Source organism: Nannospalax galili, unplaced genomic scaffold, assembly GCF_000622305.1.
Source record: "Nannospalax galili isolate Female #2095 unplaced genomic scaffold, S.galili_v1.0 scaffold162, whole genome shotgun sequence".
NCBI classification, from domain to species: Eukaryota; Metazoa; Chordata; class Mammalia; order Rodentia; family Spalacidae; genus Nannospalax; species Nannospalax galili.
The window spans coordinates 245,566-266,782 of record NW_008350388.1 but is presented as its reverse complement, the minus strand read 5'-3'; the positions used below and the strand labels follow the sequence as shown (position 1 = coordinate 266,782).

The window sequence follows — 21,217 nt, the reverse complement described above, 5'->3', positions numbered from 1 at the left end:
TTATCCCCCCACCCTTCCCACTGGTTTCATTCCTTCTCCCAAAACAGTCTCCGTTTACTATCATGCCATACATATAAATTGGTGTATTTTGAAGCCTGGATTCTACGTATGAGAAAAAATCATGGCAATAGTTATCTTTCTGTGTAGGCTTATTTCACTTAATAGGATGATCTGCATAATATAATTTTATCTTTTTATTTTTAAAAATTATTTGTTTTCATTTTATGTGTATGAGTGTTCTTGTCTACACACATATGTGAGTGCACCCATGTCATGCAATGTCCACAGAAATCAGAAGAGGGCATCAGATCCCCTGGAACTGAAGTTATAGACAGTTGTAAGCTGCCATGTAGGTGCTGGGAACAGAACCCAGATCCTCTGCAAGAGCAGTCAGTACTCTTAACTATTGAGTATTCTCTCCATCCCCAATTTTATTTTATTTTTTTAAAAAATAATTTATTTTATGTGCATAAGTGTTTTGTCTGCGTGTAAATGCACCCATGATATGCAGTGCCTTGGGAGGCCAGAAGAGGGTGTCAGAGCCCCTGGAACTGGAGTTATGGATGGTTTTTAGCTGCTATGTGGATGTTGGGAACTGAACCTGGGTTCTCTACAAGAACAGCCAGTGCTCTTAATCATTGAGCCATCTCTCCAGCCCCTTTATTTAGTTTTAAGATTGAATACAACTTGAGAGAGAGAGAGAGAGAGAGAGTGTTTCTTTATTCATTCTTCTGTTGATGGACATTTAGGCTGTTTGTGAAGAGTGTTGCAGTAAGTATGAATAGCAAGTATGTCTGGAATGCTGACTTGGATTCCTTGGGGTACATACCCAAGAGTATATAGATGAATTATATGGTAGCTCTATTTTTAGTTTTTTAGGAATCTCCTCACTGATTTTGATGACTATACCAATTTAAACTCCCATCGTCACTACATAAGGGTTATCTTTTCCCCTGCCTCCTCACCAGCATCTGTTGTTTGCTTTCTTTAAAAAAAAAAATTTTTGTATATATATATTGCTTCCATGTATGTAAGTTTACCCATGTTGTGCAGTGCCTGCAGAGGTCAGAAAAGGGCATTGGATCCCCTGGAACTGGAGTTATGTATGGTTGTTAGCTACCATGTGGGTGCTGGGAATCAAACCCAGATCTTCTGCAATAGCAGCCAGTGCTCTTAACCTCTGAGCCACCTCTCCAGCCCCTGCTTTCTTTATAAAAAAGATTTATTGGGGGCTGGAGAAATGGCTCAGTGGTTAAGAACACTGGTTGTTCTTGCAGAAGACCTGGGTTCAAATCCCAGCACCCACATGGCAGCTATCAACTGTCCGTAACTCCAGTTCCAGGGGATCCGACAGCTTCCTCTGACCTCTGTGGGCATTGCATGACACGGGTGCACTTACATACATGCAGGCAATGCATGCATATACATAGAATAAAAATAATAAATAAAAATAAAAAATATGTGTGTGTGTGTTTGTGTGTGTCTGTATGTCTGTGGGAATGTATACGTGAGTACAGATGCCAACAAAGCCAGATGCATTGCATCCCTCTGGAGCTGGAGTTACAACAGCTGTAAGCCTCCTGATGTTTGTGTTGAGGACTGAGTTCATCTCCTCTACAAGAGCAGTATACACTCTCAATCACTGAGCCATTGTCCCAGCCATGACGTTGCTTGTTTTGTTGATGACCATTCTGACTAGGGTGAGATGGAATCTCAGTGTAGTGTTGAGTTATTGAATATGTTTTTCTCTTCCATTGGTTTGGATCTCAGATCCTCTTGTTCCATGAGTTCTTCGGCTTAATCTCTTGAGATCATGTCCTAGAGTTCTCAGAAGTTGTGGTCATGCTTAGCTGTTCTTTATGCTGTTTGGATGTAGAGTGCTCTTGATCTTCTATCTTTGCCCTTCTCTCCTTGGTTGATCTGGTATATTGGTGATGCTTTCCATTGTTTTTAAAAATCGGATTATTGAATTTTTCATTTCACCAGTTCTGACTTCCTCCCTTCAGGATTTGTTTCCTTGATGAACTCCTTACCCACATTGCTGGCTGTCTTACGTAGCTCCTAAACTGACTTCCTTGATTCATTTATCACTATTTTTATGTCTTTTAAAATCATTGATCATTTTTACATTTCAGTGTTTGAAGTTTTTGTGTCACCTAGCCTTTCAGAGTGTTGTCGTCTTTGGATTCAGTTATCAGGGGGTCTTTTTGGAACAGTCATGTTGTCTTGCTTTTTTGTGTTTTTGTGTTTCTGTGTTATGATTTGTGCATCTGTAGCAATGGGCATCCCTTTTGGTTTTATTTGGAGGTCATCTTGCTGGTCAGTCTTCTTTTGAGGGCTCAGTCCCTAGTACCAACCAGCAAAAGGGGGGGGGGCAGGGGCAGGGGGGCAGTGGAGGAGGAGAATGAGTAAGAGCGAGGTATAATGATGTGTGAGTTGGAAAATGCCGTAGAAACCCATTACTTTGAATTCTAACCTAAAAAAATAAGAAATAAAAAAAATAATAAAAGTATAGTTTTTGTTTTTGTTTTTTTAAGTAAAAGCACAAAGGTCACAAAGAAGAGAGAAAAGAATGAACAAAGTTGAAAAAACATGAACGAGACGGGCAGAGCGCTTGTTTGGGGCACCTTGTCCTAGTTTGCTTTCTATTGTTGTGAAACATTTGGACCAAAACCAACTTGGGGAGGAAAGCATTCATTTGGCTCATGTGTCTCAATCACAGTTCATCATTGAGAGAAAACCAGGGCAAGAACTCAAGGCAGGAAACTTGGAGTCAGAAGCTGAGACTGCGGAGAAGCACTGCTTTCTGGCTTGCTCCTCTGGCCTGCGCACAGCCTGCTTTCTTTTTCTTTTTCTGCTTTTAAACTTCTATTTATTTTTATTTTATGTATACATTTTGCCTGCAATGCTATGGAGGTCAGAGGCGTCAGATCTCCTGGAACTAGATGGTTGTTAGCAGCCATGTGGGTGCTGGGAACCAAATCTAGGACCTCTGGAGGAGCAGCCAGTGCTCTTAACTGCTGAACAATCTCTCCAGCCCTGCAGCCAGGACCATCTTCCAGGGGTGGCATCACTCACAGTGGTCTGGGCCCCCCTACATCACTCAACAATCAAGAAAATGCCACATAGACATGACCATAGGCCAATCTGATAGAGGAAATCCCCAAACTGAGTTCCCTCTTCCCAGTATGTCAAGTTGACAATTGACACTATCCAGCACACACCTTTTTCTGGGTCCTCTGATTGGACCCTGCCAGGTGGAGCAGGTTATCAGTTGAGGTTGGAATTGCTTGTCTCTCTTGCCATTTAGTCAGGGCCTAAGACCAGACTGGTCAAGGGCCAGTTGTTCTTGAGGTCTGCACTCTCCTTAGGAGCTTCCTTTTTTCATTACCAAGAATCACTCCTGGCCTTGTTTAGTTTTGCAGTCCATGGCCTGGGTTCTTATTTGCTCCTGACACCCCACAGTTTGTATACTGTAGAGTGGCTAATGCTGGAGGCAACAGATGTACCCCAAATGCATTGCAGAAGGGGAGGAGCAAGCAGGACACAGAGGTATGTACTGGAAGGCTGTCTTCATGTTTTAAATCCTGCCCATCATTACACATCCTGCGGGAGGAAGGAGGACAAGGAAATTTTGGAGTTCTGCTGGCTAGCAGTGAGCTGAGTTCTCAGTCCTATCACTAGCTAACTTCAGTAGAGAGGCAGCCCCAGAGGCTGAGCACCCTGCTGGCTGTGACCTGGGGCTGTCAGTGTCCCAAGTTATCCTTAGGTGATTGGGTTTGCTCCTTACCACAGAGCGTGGTACCACTGAACACTACCCCTTCAGAGCCCAAACCTCGTATCTGTACTTCTGAGTGTACCCAAGTCCAGGTCTCCCTCTCTCCAGGACTGCCCCCACTCAGCTGTCTCCAAAGGGACTGAAGCAGGGTGTCCCCAGACTCCCTAAGCTGTGACTGGGCTTTGTCTTCAGGCCCCCAGAGTAGCTCAGTTTCATACAATAGGCCCCCTCTGAAGATGGTGCCTGGCTATTGCCCTCTGAGATATAAGGAGTTACAAACTGAATTTCTCCAGTCCTGACCTGTCACATAGGAAGAGTCACTATCACACCAGATTCCCCAACACGATTTAAGGCCTGTGAGAGCTGTGGACTTGTCCTTGGGTGGGGCCAGTCCCTTCCCCAGCTTACCTTGAGGATGAGATTTTAGCTTCTGCTCCTCTGCAGGGGAGTGGGGGCAAAGCCCTGGGATCCATCCTCCCTACAGAGCTTTCTGTTTCTCCATTCTTATCAGCTGTTCAGCACAACCTTGCTGATTTCCATGCTTTTCTCTATTTCTTCAGAATGGAAGTCATTCTTTTGTTACACTGACTTCTCCCTCCTGGAGGCTGTTTTTAATCTGTCTTAACCCTCAAGTCACTGCATGAATTTTGATGTCTGTGCGTTCATCTGGTGCAATCCTAGATACACAGGTTATTCTGTTACTTTGACCCTCTTCTAAAATGCCTTCCCAGGATCATCTAGAACCGCCTTTGAGTGCTGTGCTAAAGGATTTGTTGAAAAAAAGTCAAATTTATCCTGTTTCTAGCTGACGTCATTGAAGGTTTTTTTTTTTTACATTTTTCACACCTGCATGCATGCTTTACCATGCTTATGGAGATCAGAGGACAACCTGTGGGAGTTGGTTCTTACTTTCCACCATGTAGGTCCTGAGGATCAAATCAGGTCATCAGACTTGGTGCCAAAGTGCCTTTACCTGGTGAGCCATTTCACTGGTCTCTCTAACATTTCAATACCATTAAAAAATCATGTTAACCATCCAGTTCTCTTAACTTTGGAGTAAAGAAGTTGGTTTTCAAAGCATCTTTACTCTGCTTTGCCTCAGCTACTGACTGGGCGGGTGGTCTTCCAAACTTAGACGTGTCTCGTTAGACATGTCTTTTGTTCTTTTTTCAGATTTAGGAATTTCCCTAAATGTTCTATTCTGTCATGCTGTTTTATTTATTTATCTCTTGCCTTGAAAGGTTTTGAAGTCTTAGTACATTTTCTGTTGCTAATAACACAATACTACAGACTGGGTGAATTATAAAGAAAATAGGCTTATTTTGGCTTCTAGTTATGGTCCAAGGTCACAGGGCCACATCTGCTGAGGCTTTCTTGCTGCATTACTAGAGTTGTTAGAGTCAGAACCTGGGCCCTAGAGCCTTAACTAGCTAGGTTTGGCCATGGGTCCGCAATAGACGAATTACAGAGCTAAGTAACAGTGAAAAGCAGAGAAGGGAGATTTATGCAATGACTGCATTGGGAAGAGGATTGAACAAAGAGAGCCAGTAAAATGCCACCCCCTTCCAAGTCCGTCTCTGGGGTCTTAATATGAAGTTTAGGTTTAAATAGAAAACAAGAGGTATGCATATCTGGTCAAGGTGTGGTCCCTCCCATCCCCAAGGTTTGGCTCCAGTCTTTACTGAAAGGTAGACTGATAAATTGTCAGAACCCTGTGAAATCTCTTCCTGGGAGACAAGTTCCTTTTCTAACTGGTACCAGACTTCAGCTTTTCTTTCTTTCAGCATGAGATTGCTTGGGAAATTCCTTCCTTGGGTGGACCATTGTCTCACTAGTTTGATAGCCAAAGAGAGGGGCACAGTTCATTTTCTCTCTTGCTCTCGCACTCTCTTGCTCTCTGTCTCTGTCTCTCTGTCTCTCTCTGTCACGTCTCTCTGTCTCTGTCTCTGTCTCTGTCTGTCTGTCTCTCTGGCCTTGGGATTTCTGATTAGCTAGGGGTCTGTCTCTGCCTTCCCAGGGCTAGGATTACAAGTGGGTGCACCATGCCTAGCTTGTTTCTGTGGGTTCTGGGACTCAAGCTCAGGTCCTCCTGCGTGCATAGCAAGCATTTTACTGACTGGGCAGGTGGTCTTCCAAACTTAGACATGTCTCTTTAGAGTATCCTCATTTTTGTCAGAATGGTTGCACTAGCAGAGTCCCAAAGATGAATTTGTATATATGTTTTCTCTGGTGTCTCTCCATCTTCTTATAAAGCTACCAGTATTAAATTGTGGTGTAGGGTGTGGGGTGAGGGGTCCCAGCTCTTTACCTTATTTAATCATACTAATCTCCCGATTGTCCTAGGCCTCGGCATCATAGTTGGGTTAAGTTTCTACCCTCTTTTTACCTCACAAAGGTAGATTAGACTTGAACATTTTCAAACCAAACCAACTAACAAAATAAACAAAAATACCCAAACATGTTTGACTACAGGTATGCCAAAGGCACCACTCAATCTCTCAGGGTCTTTCATATATGCATAATGAGAATGGTGGGAAGGGCCATTGAGTGTCCCTTCCTGCTCTCACACTCAGAGCAATGACAGCTTTCTGATGGTGTTTTCTGATGCTTCCAACCCTCTGAGTTTCCTCAGAGAAACTTCAAGTGTGACCCAGGGGTAATGCTTCTAGATTGTATATACCATGTCTAAACCCATGTCTCTTATAGATAATTTGAATTTTTTTCCTTAATATGTTACTCTCCACTTGTCCACACTAAAGCCCTATCACTTTGGTCCACTCACTGTGACAACCTGGTGACATCTCAGAAATCTTCAGGTTTGCCATTCAATGTCCTTGCCACCATCATGTGTTAAAAGCCTAATAAATCCCCCAAAGCTGTCAGCACTAAATGGTTTTTATTACTCATACTGTCTGGTATCTGCTTTCCTATCATGGCTCCTCTCAGTCCTCTGGTGGGCCTTACAGATGCTTATGTGCTCTGCCTTTCAAACTGAAAGCCTTTGGGAAGTCATATCGGAAGGTTCACCTGCTTTACCTGTGTATTTACTTCTTAGATTATTTCCAATGAACTTGGGTAACTGATTTTTTTTTTAATCCAAGGAGATGCATTTGCCATTCAGCTAAGAGATTGTGTCTGTATATTTGTTACACTTGTGGTTATCGGAGCTGGAAGGTGTCTTAATGGTGATCCCAGGTGTCACCAAAGTTTGCAAGTGAGGGAGCTGACGCTCAGAGGAGGCAGAGCGTGTGTACAGCCTGGGAAAGCCAGAGTAGAGGGCATTTGACCTTGTTGCCAGATTCTTCTCTTTGATTACTTCTTTTCCGAGGATCCTGCATGTTATTATGAAATGTTCCAAGCAAGCGAAAACTTTTGTAAGTCAGCCCTGAGTTTCCTTCTGGAGCGGCTCTTGTTTTGGAGTCTGTTTTAACCTCCAGTTTTCCAGAGTGGTGGATGCTGGGAATAATTTATCTGTTCTGGCTAGTGCTCCAATGTTTTATCCTGAATTACTGCTAAGCATTTAGGTCATTATGAAAATACCCTGAATACTTTGCCACTGTCTGGGTCAGCAGCCTGAGAATAGGGAATGGCTCATACAGAAGAGTAAGACAAAATGAGCATCAATTTCTTTTACAAGGGTATGAAAATGGTCTGTAATTAGATAGTTGGATGATTACACAGTTGTGGATATACCAAAACCCAGAAAGTGTACATTTTCAAATTCAAGGGTAAATCTTATAGTGTGTATGTAAGAGACAAAAAGAAAACGCTCTAATTTGCAGACCTCTTTGGAATGTAGTCACACTGAAAGAGGAGTATTTTTCTTTCAAATTCTGTTTGTAAAGGCTTGGGAGTATGGCTTAGTGGCAGAGACTCAGCTAGTATGTGTGAGGCCTCATTTAGTCCCCAGCACTGGTTGTGTGTGTGTGTCTGGACACACACACACGCCTATCAGATGATGGCTTTCCCTTTGTTCTCCTTGCTTTGAACTCACTGCATGCCAATGTTGAGGACTGGTCTAGATTGGCAGCTCAGGGGGTTGTGGAAACCTGTTCAATACACCATACATCAGCTTGGCACACGAAAGGAATCCTGTCTGTGACTTCAGCTCGTTGCAGCTTCATGTTAACTGAAGTGGTATCATTGAAGAGGCCAGACAGAGGAAATTGAACTCGGGAGAAAGATTCTGCAGAGCCAGTGATGCTGGCTGTGCTTCTTAATGTCAACAGCACAGAGAGCTTGCTGTAAGTGACTGAGGCTCTCCCAAGGAGGGATGTCCCCAAACTTCAGGGTCCAGAGTTCTGAAGGTCTGAGTATTGTCACAGGGTTCCTGCAAAGGCCTTGGCAAAGGTTGGTGTTGGTTGATGTACAGTGTTGGCAGCCTTCCAGAAGAATCTGGATCCTTCTGTGTATACTAGTACCATGATTATCTAATCCCTGAGTATCTCAGGGGAGCATCGTACAACCTCTTTGGGTGTTAGGTAATATAAAGGTGTGTTTTGTTCTTTCATGTGTGTATGTGCATATATGTATGCATGCTTATGCATATTTGTGTGTGCACATGTGTGAGCATGCGTGTGGAGGCCAGAGTTCAGCCTCAGGTGTCATTCCTCAGGATATCACCCACCTTGTTTGAGACATGGTCTCTCTCACTTTTATCCAATAATTCAATGGACTCAATGATTCAGCTAGGTTGACTTGGTCAGTGAGCCCCAAGGAACTGCCTGTCTCTGTCTCCTCAGTGCGGGGACTACAAACACATGTCACCAGTGCCTGGCTTTTTTAGGTGGGTGCTGGGGAGCAAACTCAGGTTCTTATACTTGTGCGGCTGGTACTTTATTGCCCAAGAATCTCCCTAGCCTCTAGGTGTGGTCTTTTTGTAGAGATGCTCTGTGTGATCACCAAGATCATGTTTGTCACTTTCTTTTTCTAAAAATATTATTTTTATTTTATGTGTATGAGGATATTGACTGCATGTATGTAAGTGCACCTGAGTTGTGCAATGCCCATGAAGGTCAGAAGAGGGCATCAGATTCCCCTGGAATTGGAGTTATGGACAGTTGTTAGCCACCATGGGGGTGCTGGGAACCAAAGCTGGGTCCTCTCTGTAAGAGCAGCCAATGCTCTTAATCGCTGAGCCATCTCTTCAGCCCCTTATGACTTTCTTAGAACTTTTACAAATTGTGTGTCAGGTGCTTTGAGAACAGATGCATCTGCTGCTGCTTTGTCCTGTCAGAAGACTCCACAGACTTCAAACCTTGGCAGCTGTGGAGTTTTCCCAAACATCCCTTTGTGAGTGAGGTCTGTTGGGTAGTGAAACAATCTTGACTGGAGTAGTAAATCTTACAAAACCCAAGTGCTAAGAACCTGTCCAAGTTCCTTTGTTTGCTCTTGGTTTTGAGACAGGGTCACACCATATAGCCCTGGCTGGCCTGGACCTCAGATGAAGAACAGGCTAGCCTTGAACTTAGAGTTCCATTTGCCTTGGAATCTTGATTGAGAAGACCCTTAATTCTTTTTTCTTTAAGCTATTTGGACAGCTAGTAGAGAGGAGAAATTCTTCCCAACTTTTAAGTTTGCACTTTGTATTCTTATGGGCTCCTCTGCCCTTGTATTCAAGAAAGAGGCTTTCAAGGAACCAGAGGACCAGGGAGATCTGCAGGAACATGAGCCAGCAATGACCTTGGCACCTGGGGTGGGCACTGTTGCTGCTTGACCTCACATAGGCACAATGACCTCCCCAGGCACTAGACCATGCCACTTTTCACTGTGGTGATTTTGCTTTCTGTATTCTTCAGAGAAGTGGAGTTCACTCCCTCTGGTTGGCAGAGTTTGAACTGGAACCTAGCCACGAAGGCTCACTCAGACTTGATGGCAGAAGCCTCGAGTTGCTGCCACCATCAGTGACTCAAGCCCATAACCACCTACTTGGTTCTCACACTGTGCAGCTCAGCACAAAGTAGCACAAGAGTGTTATTTTGTGAAAAACTTCATATTTTTTCTCAGATTTATTTTCTTATTTTATATATGTGTGTGGGTCTGAGTGTATATATGTGCACCATATGTGTGTAGATGCCAGTGGAGGCCAGAAGAAGGTGTCTGATCCTTTGAAGCTGGAGTTTAGGCGGCTGTGAACTACCTGATTGTGGGTGCTGGGAATTGGGTTTAGGTCCTCTGCAAGAGCAACAAGTGCTCTTAACCACTGAGCCATCTCCTTAGTCCCCACATCTTCACATATTCTTTAGGTCCCTGGATTGAGCTCTCCTGGGTTATTTATGGCAAAGTCACCAACCTTTGCTGCTTAAGGGGAACTAGGCATCCTTCTCTGTTTAAAGAGAGGCAGATTGAATGCATCAAAAAGAAAGCATTTGGAGCCAACTGAAAATTGAAGACCACATAGTCAACTGGAAACTCTAGAACATTCCAGGTCAATCAGGAAACTTCCAGGTCTTTCAGATATCTGTCTTTCAGTAGTGCTTGCTAGGCTGTCTGTGTGGTGCTAACTTACAGTGGAGACCGGGGTGTGTAAGATGAAATCCCTGTTCTTAAGAGTCTTCAATTCTAGGGGGTTAGCCAGGTGAGGTGTTATAGTCAGGTAGGTGCTGGTGAGAAATGTGTTGAAGGTTTTGGAAATGACTTAAGGATAAAGACAGGCTGTTCTTGTATCCTTCGTCCTTTCCTCCTCTCATTCCCTCCTTCTTTCTCCCTGTAACTTACGGAATCAGTTTTGGGATCTGGGTGAGGGTTATCATCTGACAAGTTCCTTAGGACTATGATTTCTTCTTTTCTCCCTCCCAATCTACCCCAACCACTTCTGTGTCCTTTAGACCTCATCCGAAGTCTGGGCTAGGATATAAATATTAGCATTGCACCTACAAATCCAGCTTACTGCCTGAAGCATTTGTGATAAAAGATGGGGTGCCTAGAATAGGCACAGCTGAGGGGTCTCAAGGTCTTGGATTTGACAGATAGCCCTCCCTGCCAATCCTCATGATCTTGCTGACCAGGCTGCAGTTCCTCTCACACTGGGAGGGAAATTGGGCAAAGGCCAAGAGCCAGCAGCTGCCAAAGAGACAGAACAAATACTCTGAGGATGTCCCTTCCATATGCCTGAGTGAGAGGCTCTGGCCTCTCTTGCGGTTTGCAATCCCAGGGTTATCTTGGCTATCACTTCTGTGGGGAAAGAGACCTTACAATACACTATGAACATTATACAATAGAGGTCTGAGACGGGTGATGAGTTTAACAAGGTCCTTCTTATCAACACAGGTTCCAATTGGAAGGTAGAGGCAGTCAGTGGACTAGTAACCCCAAAACAACAAGAACTCTTGACCTCGTGGTAGGCTGCATGGAAACCAAATCCCAAGAATCCCTTTTAGTTAGACACTCAGGTACACAAGCAAAGCTTATAATCACAGTTAAAATCAAACTGTCAGAGAGATAGAACTCAGAACTTTCTAATAGATGGTTGAATCATTTGAGATCACTTAGGGACTTCACAGATGTACAGAGCTTTTTAAGTCTGTTGTTCTGAAATTCTCTCTGTCTCTGTCTCTCTCTGTCTCTCTGTCTCTGTCTCTCTGTCTCTCACTCTGTCTCTGTCTCTCTGTCTCTCTCTCTCTCTCTCTCTCTTTCTCTGTGTGTGTGTGTTTGTGCTCTCACGTGCCTAGGGATGGAACCTAGGGTTCCATATACTAGGCAAGCCTCTACTACTAAGCTGCATCCCTAGCCTGCAGTGCTTGATCCATAATACGAGTGGTGAAGGAAGTAGTTGCTCACGTTTCACTGCATACCTCTTAAACAGTGAGTACTTAACAAAGTCATCCCAGCCCTTCCAGGCTGCCTGTAACTGAGATACACACTAAAGCCCAGGGCTCTGGAGAACCAGGCTCCTGCAGAGTGTCAGAAATTCCAGATTTGGAAGGATTAAGTTATCTGCTGTGGAAATGCTTAATTCCTTTTCTTGAGACATTTTTGGAAGGCTTTCTGCTTTTTTAATCTCCTGACTTCTTGTTTGTGACCAAGTTCAAATTCCAGAGAGAGAAGCAGCCAGTATGTGTGATTATTTCCTCTTGTAAGTGGAACTAAAAGAATGAACTTACTTCACGAGAAATAAATGTACCCTTTGGGCCTTCTACGAAAATGAGTATGCATAGTCGTGCTGTCCCCTGTGCTGCTTGTGCAGTAATTAAAGACCAAAATGAAAAAAGATGTCAGGGAAATGCATTCATGGTCTTTTTTTAGACATAAAGCCAAAAAAGAAAAGAATCTTTAAAAAAAGACTTTTCCTCTTATACTCTCCCTTGTGTGGGATGGCTGCTTGGTGAAGAGAAGGATCTTACGGTCTTGGTTGACCCGGTGCACATTCTAGCTACACAGTTCAACAATTACACAATTTTACGTGCAGCTTTTCACTGGGCTCCAGTTAAAGTGGGGATAATAGATCTCTCAGAGTTGCTATGAGGATTAACAGAGATGAAAACAAGCACATTTCATATAGGGCTGTGTACAAGGCATGCTGTCTCTAAATGATCAAGATTGTTGCTTTGTCCTTTAAGAAATATTTTATTACTTTCATGTGCATGAGTGTTTTGCTTGCATGTATGTAAGTGCACCCATGTCATGCAATGCCCATGGAGGTCAGAACAGGGCATTGGATACCCTGGAACTGGAGTTATGGATGGTTATTAGCTGTCATGTGGGTGCTGGGAACTGAACCCGGGTCTTCTGCAAGAATAGGCAATGCTCTTAACTGCTGAGCCAACCCTCCAGTCCCCATGCTTTATTCTTAGTAGAAAGAAATAGTTAAGTCCTGGGAATATGAGAGCTGCAGGGCTGAACGCACTGTGCAGAAGGCCCTTTATCTTCTCTAAGTGACTGGGTGGAGGGACATGAGGGGAGCAGTGGACTGTTGTGTCACCATTGCTGTGCTCCTCAGGTGACCTCTTCAGTGCCCTGGACTTTCCATTCCTGTATCTCTACAGATTCCATGGCAGCTGCCTCGCCAGGTAATTGAGCTAAGTTGCATGTTTTCTGTGCTGTTAGCTGACTGTCTCTGTGCAGCCCACGGTCACTGTAGTAAGCTAAATGAGTTGCAGAAGCAAATGGTAGGGACATTTGGGAAGTAGCTCAGTCTGTCCCCAAGTAGGTCATTACTGAGCACCCACAGGTGTTCAGCACCAGCATGGTCCTATAGGAGCCTGGCCTGTAGGCATGCCTCAGCCAGGACTGTGGTTTTCAAGCTTGCTGGGATCCCCTTGCCTTTTTCGCTGCACAACCAAATATCACAGAGAACTTCAGTATATGAAACTGATTCAGTACAATGGGAGATTTGGGTCCTCCCAGCTTCCACCTCTTGCTCTTCCACCTCGTCATCCCTCTCGCTCCTGCAACCTGTGAAAACCTCTATTGAACCCCAAGACTCAGAAGTACATGGTAGAAATCAGAAATTAGGAGGGAAATGTCTAGTTAGCAAGATCAGTCGTATCTGGCCTTGGGAGGACTCAGGGATGGAGAACAATCACATGCGTACCTACGGATATACAGAGCTTCATGCCTACCCTGTCCACCGATCCCAACCACAGTCTTCATTGGTGAGAGGTGGGAAGGCTCTAGAGACAGTCTCAAGCTCGTGTTCTGCCATGATGGAAAGAACAGACTTGGGTGAACCCCAGGATTGCCAGCAGATTAAACAAGTTCTCCCAAGTTTTAGTTTTCTCATCTATAAGATAGAAAAATAATGCCAATATAGGGTTATTGCATGTATCACAATATGTATAAATTCCTAAGAATTGTGGCTGGCCCAATAAATGTTGTGGCCATTATTAGTATCTGCTCAGGTCAAGTATAAGAAAAATCTCAACCATGAGTAAAAGCCAAACCACCCATTCCCACACATAAAATGATGCCTTGTGGAGCAGTCTTTACAGTGAGGTAAAAGGCTGAAATATAGCTAAATACTGTTTCTGAAGGAGTTATGGCTCTTCTGGGCTATCAAGGCAACGGGGTAAAAAGAATCAACATTAGAAACTTTGTTTCTGCATCTGAGCCTCAGAGTTTTATTTATCATCCTCAGAAAAGTTTCAGGAAAGCAATAACGGGGCCTTCTCCCAGTTCCTGCCAGTTTGATTGGGCCTGTGCACTTGCTCACAGCTGGGACTTCAATGTCTTCAGTTGCCTGAGCCCCTCGGATTGCTTTCCCTTTGTGTGGTTGTCTGGCAGCATGGACAAGCAGGCTCTGGGGGGCGGTCAATACTTGTTTATTTGCAATAGAGCAACACATTCAGAGCTCACCAGTGTTGGCTTTGTGGGGTCATACTCTAGCCCTGTTCCTGTCCCTCTGTAGTCTGCAGCTTTTTATTTTTAAGAGCTGGAGATCTTTGCTTGTCTTGTCTTAACTGTTGCATTTTACCTCCTTTGACTTTAGTACAGAACTGACCTTTTCTAAAGATGTGTTCAATTTCCCCACATCATGTCAGTGCTTCCCTGTGGCCATATTCAGACTAGGAGATGTCACCTTCAGGAGGTCCTGAAGAAGTTCAGGGATCAAGGGATCAAGGAGACTGAAGTCAGGGAGATAGCCATGACCTAGAGGTCCCTGGAGATCGCTCCCAGGATCCTTTACTTCAGGGATCCTCTCCATGCTTTTCAGATCTACCCTATAGCAAGTGGTAGAAAAGTTGAAAGGAAGAGGAAGATAAGGTAGCCATAGTAGGGTAGAAATTATTCACAAACTAACAAGCCAGGCACAGGGAAGAAGTACTGGATGTTTCCCTGAACATGCCAGTTGCCACCCAGGACTAGCTCATCCTAGCCAAGTCTGTGCTGAGGGAACAGGTTGGGTGAAGCCATGCCTTTCCTCTGCCTGGAGAGAAAAGGGAAAGAGCAAAGGGGCAAGGAGGTGTGGGAGACTGGATGTACCTGTGATGTTAGGTCTTGAATGCACGGGTGGAAGCTTCATTCCCCACCCCTGCCCTCACAGACATGGATACCTGGACCATCCCACTCTGTCTCCTTGATGACTGCATTAGACTTTTGTTCCTATGACAGGTACCTAAAGAAACAATTTACACGACAAAGGGTCTCTTTTGGCTCCTGGTCTCGGAGGTTTCTGCTCAAGGTTGACTGACTTTAATTACTTGAGTCAGAGAGGCAGAATATCATGGCAGCCGGACTGTGATAAAGGTTGTTCACTTTATAACATCCAGGAAGTAGTGAAGTAAGGCAGATGGGAAAGGGCTGGGGGCAAGATACATCCTTCAAAGGCATGCCCTTAGGGACCTATTTTTTCTAACCAGGTTCCACTTCCCGATGTTTCCATTAACTCTAAGGAAAACCTCAAATTATGACTCCATCAGTGGATATATCCATCCACAAAGCCAGAGACCTCATGTACTCATTTCCCCAAAGCACCTCCCACACCCCTACCCTGAACACTGTTTACACCTGGAACCAGTCTTCAACACCTGAGCTTTGGGGAATGTTTCAGTTACTTTTATGCTGCTGTGATAAAATACCATGACCAAGGCAATTTATAGAAGGAAGAGTTTAGTTTACAGTTCCAAAGAATGAGTCCATCTTGGCAGGGAGGCACGGTGGCAGAGGCAGCTAGAGCAGAAAGCCGAGTGCTCACATCTTCAAGCAGGCACAGGAAGCAGAGAGAGAAACTGGAACTGGGAACAAGGATGCGTGAACCGTGAATGGTCAAAACTCACACCCAGTGACAAGCTTCCTCCAGCAAGGCCACACCTCCTAAAACTTCCAAAACAGTGCCACCAACTGGGGACAGAGTTTTCAAATACTTGGAGCCTGTGGGGACATTCATTCAAACCTCTACAGGGGGTCAGTTGACATACAAACCAGAAGTGTCCGATTGCATTTCTTTCTTTCATGATGTCACCAGAATCCTCTCCAATTTCTGTGCCTCTCCTACTTACAATGAAACACTTTCATCATCACTTCTTGGGAAAGTAGAGACTCAGGGTTGCTAAGTTGTTTTTATTTTAGAGATACTAGATAACATAAATGTGATTGACATTGTATAATGCTTAGCTATTGACTGGTGAACTGGGTATGATGGTACATACCTGTAATCCCAGCTCCTGGAAGGCTGAGGCGGGTAGATTGAGAGTTCCAGGCCAGCATGGGCTATACAGTTAGATCCTATGTCAAGAAGCGGGAGGGGTGTGTGAGGAGGAATCGACTAGTAAAGTGGTACAGTGGCCAAGCAGCTGTGACTGAACAAAGGCAGCCTCACTAACCAAAGAATATTTTCTCCTTTCAGCGGAGTTTTAGGATTCTTTCTCATGCTCAGTACAGAAAAGCTGAAAGGCCTACTGGCCCCAGGGCAGTGTGCAGCCTGGATTTTCTTTGCTAAGGTAAGAGAGAGGATGCAGACATGGGGAAGTCTACCTCAGGAGCTGGTGTGGCTATTGTTCTCAGCCTGGGTTATGTAAAGTCTGGCATTCAGGAAATCATTTCTAATCACCTGCCCTGAGTGAGTCAGGAGAGAATTTCTGAGGCCTTCCACTTAGTTCATTAGCATGATAGTCTTAATCTTCATCCCATTCCTAGAAGGCACCTTCATTTCCCTGAACCTAATATACCCCTCTGAAAAATGATAGATTTTTGTCAAAAATTCTCCACATCCTCTCAAACCCTAAGAGACTAGACTCTAAGATGCACTTGGAGGTTGTCTGTCCTTCCTGGGTACTCTGAGGATGTCCAGAGCACAAGTGACTTTCCCAACAGGAGTCAGCCTGTTCGATGAGATGATAAAGGAGAACTGAAAAATGGCTAGATGGGGAGACTTTGATGAAAACTTTCCTTTGAAAACAGAGGATTATTCCATGAATAGCCTTCGTGTATCCGAGTGACCATCTCTGAAACACAAGAGATAGAGGTGGGCGAGTTGTGAAGTGTCAGGAGCAGAAAGGTGGCCGTGGGAGGTACCATCGATTGGAATGCATTAAGATGAGTTCTTTTCTCCTGGTGCCTTTCATTTCTCTCATGCCTATGAAAGGGTTAAGTCCCGGGGCCTGGACCTGCTTCCAAGGAGTGAGAGTTCTTAATTAATTTGAGCTAATGAAATGATTATTGAAAGTCGTGCCTTCAGTCATCTGTATTTTTCCAGTCGCTTCGGTTTCCCTGGAAAATGAGATTTCACAGTGGTGTTGCCACCAGCACGGTTGACTTTTTAGCAGTATCAATTCTAAAAGGATGTAAAGATCAGTTGAGATACTGACTTTCAGCATGACAGGGTGACTGATCTTCCCAGGACACTAAGATGCTGACAGACTCTCCTCTCCAAAACAAGCAGTAAGCTGGGAAAAGGCTGTCCGAAGTCTTCATTTCCATGATGTAAAAATTGACTAGAGGCATACAGTAAACCTGGAAGCCTTTGTTCCTGATAGGAACAGAATGAATTAGTGATGTTCTCACCTGTGGTCTCCCCGTTCCCTTCTCGCAGCTCTGTCAGTGTGATGTGTCAGCCAGAGCAGGGGACTGGGGGAGCTGTGAAAACCAGTAGCCTTGCTGCTTCCAGAAGGGGCTCCCTCTCTTTGGGGCATCACCATTTCAAGGACCATTTTGGTTGTAAGTGAGCAGGAGAGGCTAGTCTACTAGCTTGAGTTTATAGCCCTCTTTGGATAAAGCGATGGACCAGTGGTCTTGCTGATGACTTAATAAGTAGTTTTGGGAGGTCAGAGAGCCTGTCATGGGCTCTGTGACTCTCCATATATTGCACACTGATCTTTGTGTACATGAGCTTCAGAGATGGAGCAGGCCCCAAACACCCACACATCCCTGGCCAGTTGAGCCTGTGTGTACACACAAAGGATCTGTGAAAGAACCCACAGAAAGACAATGTAAGGCAGACATGAAAACTGCCTGAGGTTTGAGTATACTCCCCTGACCACACAGAGGCAGAGACAAAGTTTCTGGCCTGTAGTGTCTCAGCAAAACCTCTGACTAGTCTTTCCAGGACATTAAGGTTCACATAAAGGAAGACGATATCTAGAAATCAGACTTTAAAATAAGAACACGAAGAAAATTAGCAAAGACATCAGCAACTGTATCCTATATGGGAGCCGTATTTTAATTTTTGGTCTGGGAAAATGATTTAAATAAGCAAAACAACAATAGTAATAACTATTTGAGGGTAAGTCAAAAGCCAGAGTTGCTACCACATCCCAGTATTTATCTAAAAATTCAAGTATTTAACCAAAAATTATAGACATTTGGAGGAGCAAAATGTGGTTTATGTACAGGAAAAGAGAAGTTCATGGAGTTGCCTGTGACACTGGAGTTAGCCCCCAAGACTGCAAAGCATCTGTTTCAGAATGTCCAGGGGTGAACAGCAACAACGTTTAAAGAATTAGAGGAAAGAGTTGATGAATGCTAAATCTCAGTAGAAAGAGAATTTTTTTTGAAGAACCAAATAGAAATTGTAGAGTTGAAAGTATAACTGAAATGAGAGTTCTGTAGCGGGACCAAGAACAGATGTGAGATGGCAGAAGCCGCACAAAATAGAGATAAAGGTATTATTTAATATACAGCTACATAATATGTTATTTAATATAATGTGAGCCGAGCCTTAGATATCTGTGGGACATCAAACATGTCAATGTGTGTAAAAACAGTTCCAGATGAGGAGGAGCCAGGGATAGAAAAACATTGGAACAAGTAATGGGTAAAATTCCCAAATTTGATTAAAAACATTAAAGTTTAATAAGCTCTAAGAACAAACAAAAACAAAACCTTACCTAAACAAACTATAATCAAACCATTAAACGACAAAGAGAAAAATCTTAAAAAGCATCAATTTTAAAAAAAAGGATTCAGCATACATGGAGGAAAATAAATGCAATTAATAACTAATTTCTCATTAAAAAAAAAAGCCCTAGTGACCAGAGGTAATAAAAGGAAAACGCACTCAGCATGCTGAAGGGGAAAAATATATAAACCAGAAACTTAGTATATAGCAAAACTGTCCTTCAACTATGACAAGAGAAATAAATGCATTCCCAAATAAATAAAGACTGAGAGATCAGTAGCCATATCAATAATTATATTAAATGGGAACAAGCTAAATATTTTACTCAAAAGACAGAGTTTATCAGGTTGGATTTACAAATGCAAGACCCAATTACATACTGTCTAAAAGATACACACCTTAGACCAAAGATACGACTAGACTGAAGGTACTCGAGTATGCAACAAAACTAGAATCCTTATGAATTGCTGGTAGACATTTATAATCTATTCAGACACTTTGGAAAATAGCTTGGTGCTTTCTTAAAAGGCAAACAGATTACCACCCAGTACTTCTATTCCTAAGAAACCATTCAAGAAATTAAAATATATACCCACCAAAGACCTTGTACAAAGATATTTATAGTAGCATTACTAGTAAAGCCTCAAGGTGGAAATAATCTTAATACAAATTTATTAGTGAATGGATAAATAAGGTAATAGTGGAGTACTATCAACAGTAACAAGAACTGAGCTATTCAAACATTGCTATGATATAGATGAATCTTAGAAACATTTTGCTAAGTAAAAACCCAATCACTAGAGAATATTTAATATTTAATCTATCCATGTGAAGTGTTCAGAAAAAGTAAATTTATAGAGACAAACATATATTGATGGTTTCTTAGAGCAGAAATATATTGCACATAGGTTCAAAGGAGTTGTGGGGTCTCAAAATGACCAAAAAAAAAAAAAATTAAATTTACAATAGGTGACTTATGGATTATAGACCATCCTCTGAGATCTGTAAAGCATGGTGTTCATATTCTGTCCTTTATGATTTAATGGAACAGTTTTCATGTACATATGGCTTTGCCTGTTTGACCACTGGTCACCATGAGTCTTCTTTATTTTATTTTACATTTATTTACATTTTCTAAAACTTTAGGGACAGTTAATAACTTTTTCTCCAATAGTTAATTCTGAAGAGGGAGGATTTTTAATTAGTTTAAATGGTTTAATGCTAATATTTCTTAAAAAAAATTTTTTTTTTTGGTCTTTTTGAGACAGGGTCTCCCTGTAGCCCCAGCTGTCCTGGAACTCACTATGTAGACCAGGCTGGCTTTGAGTTCACAGAGATCCGCCTGCCTCTGCCTCCTGAGTGCTGGGATTAAAGGCGTGCACCACCACGCCTGGCTAAAAATATTTTATTATTTTTAAATTTATGTGTATGACTGTATTGCCTGCATGTGTGTAAGTGCACCCATGTTGTGCAATCCACATGGAGGTCAGAAGGGGGCATCAGATTCCCCTGGAACCGGAGTTTCAGATGGTTGTTAACCTCCACGTGGGTTCTGGGAATTGAACCTGGGTCCTCTGCAAGAGCAGCTAGTGCTGTTAGCTGTTGAGTCATCTCTCTAGCCCAAAGTAATCTTTCTTAATTGAAGAAGATTACATTAGATGAATCATTAAGGCTTCTTTCAGCTTCTGTACAAAGAGTAATCTCTCTTTCCGTTTTCTTTTCTATTGAATATAGTGGCAGAATATGTATCCTTTCCCTTGAGCACCTGCATATCCAAATGGGTTGATGTTTGTAATGTAACATGACTGTATGGTAATATAACATTGCTCATGAGTCATCTTGACAGCACTGGTGCCAGTGGATTCAGAAAGTGACTTAGAAGGACGTCCATTGGTACCAGAGGGGAATCTGTATTGTGTGGAACACTCAGAGACACAGGCAGGGAGATTGTTCAGGAGCCTACGTGCCTTCTTCCTGGCTCCAAAAGGACTCTTTTCTCAGCCATTGTTAAAGGTGTTGGCACATCAGCTTTAGCCCTCCCACATTTTCAGAGGAGGCACTCACCCTTTCCAGGCCCCTTACCTTTCTTAGTATCTTATGTTGGTCTGAACATGTTTAGCTTGAGAGTCATTTTATATTTTTATCGTAATTTTCATTTTCTCTCTGGGAGTTTGAGAAACATTTTTTTTTTAAATGCTCATCATTTTGGTAACTTTGGGCGTGTGAAATCTAATTGCATTGGTGAAATCTTGAGATCCCTTCTCATTTGGAGTGCAAAGGGTTAACATAGGAAAAAGTGACCGAATTTGAGAGAATTTAACAGCAGTGAAATTCGTGGGTGTGTAAGGAAGGGATAGTCTGTGTTTTCATTTTTCTCTTAGTGGGTTTTTCCAACAGATTTAAGTTCTTTCGTGAGAATTCTTCCTGGATTGAGTGGTGCCTGGTCTCATCCTTATCAATTTCAAGCTACTTTGGGTTCTCAAAGTCATTGGAAAGAAGCCACTGAGGCCTGAGAGAGTTTATAATGAAGACAAGCCAGGGGAGGTGAGACATCCCAAGATGGCGTCACTTGCTGCCCCTTTCGAAGCTGGCTCTGAACTCACCTCCTCTGAAGCTAAGATCACAAATGTCATTGTCATTCTTGTCCTGAAGACAGTGACAGGCCA

At 43.2% G+C, this 21,217-nt stretch overlaps 1 protein-coding gene across 7 annotated transcripts in view; it reads left to right on the top strand.

The window, feature by feature from the left end:
* Tmem241 (transmembrane protein 241) overlaps positions 1 to 21,217 on the top strand; it is a gene marked incomplete at its 5' end in the record, with an annotated part of 121,622 nt that overhangs the window by 60,560 nt on the left and 39,845 nt on the right. For 5 of the 7 annotated variants that reach the window (XR_003851829.1, XM_029570697.1, XM_029570696.1 and 2 more), the window contains 2 exon segments: positions 12,717 to 12,786; positions 16,062 to 16,155. Coding sequence is in view for 6 of the 7 variants with exons in the window: in XM_029570697.1 (XP_029426557.1) it covers positions 12,717 to 12,786; positions 16,062 to 16,155 (164 nt within the window). 7 annotated transcript variants of the gene reach the window in all.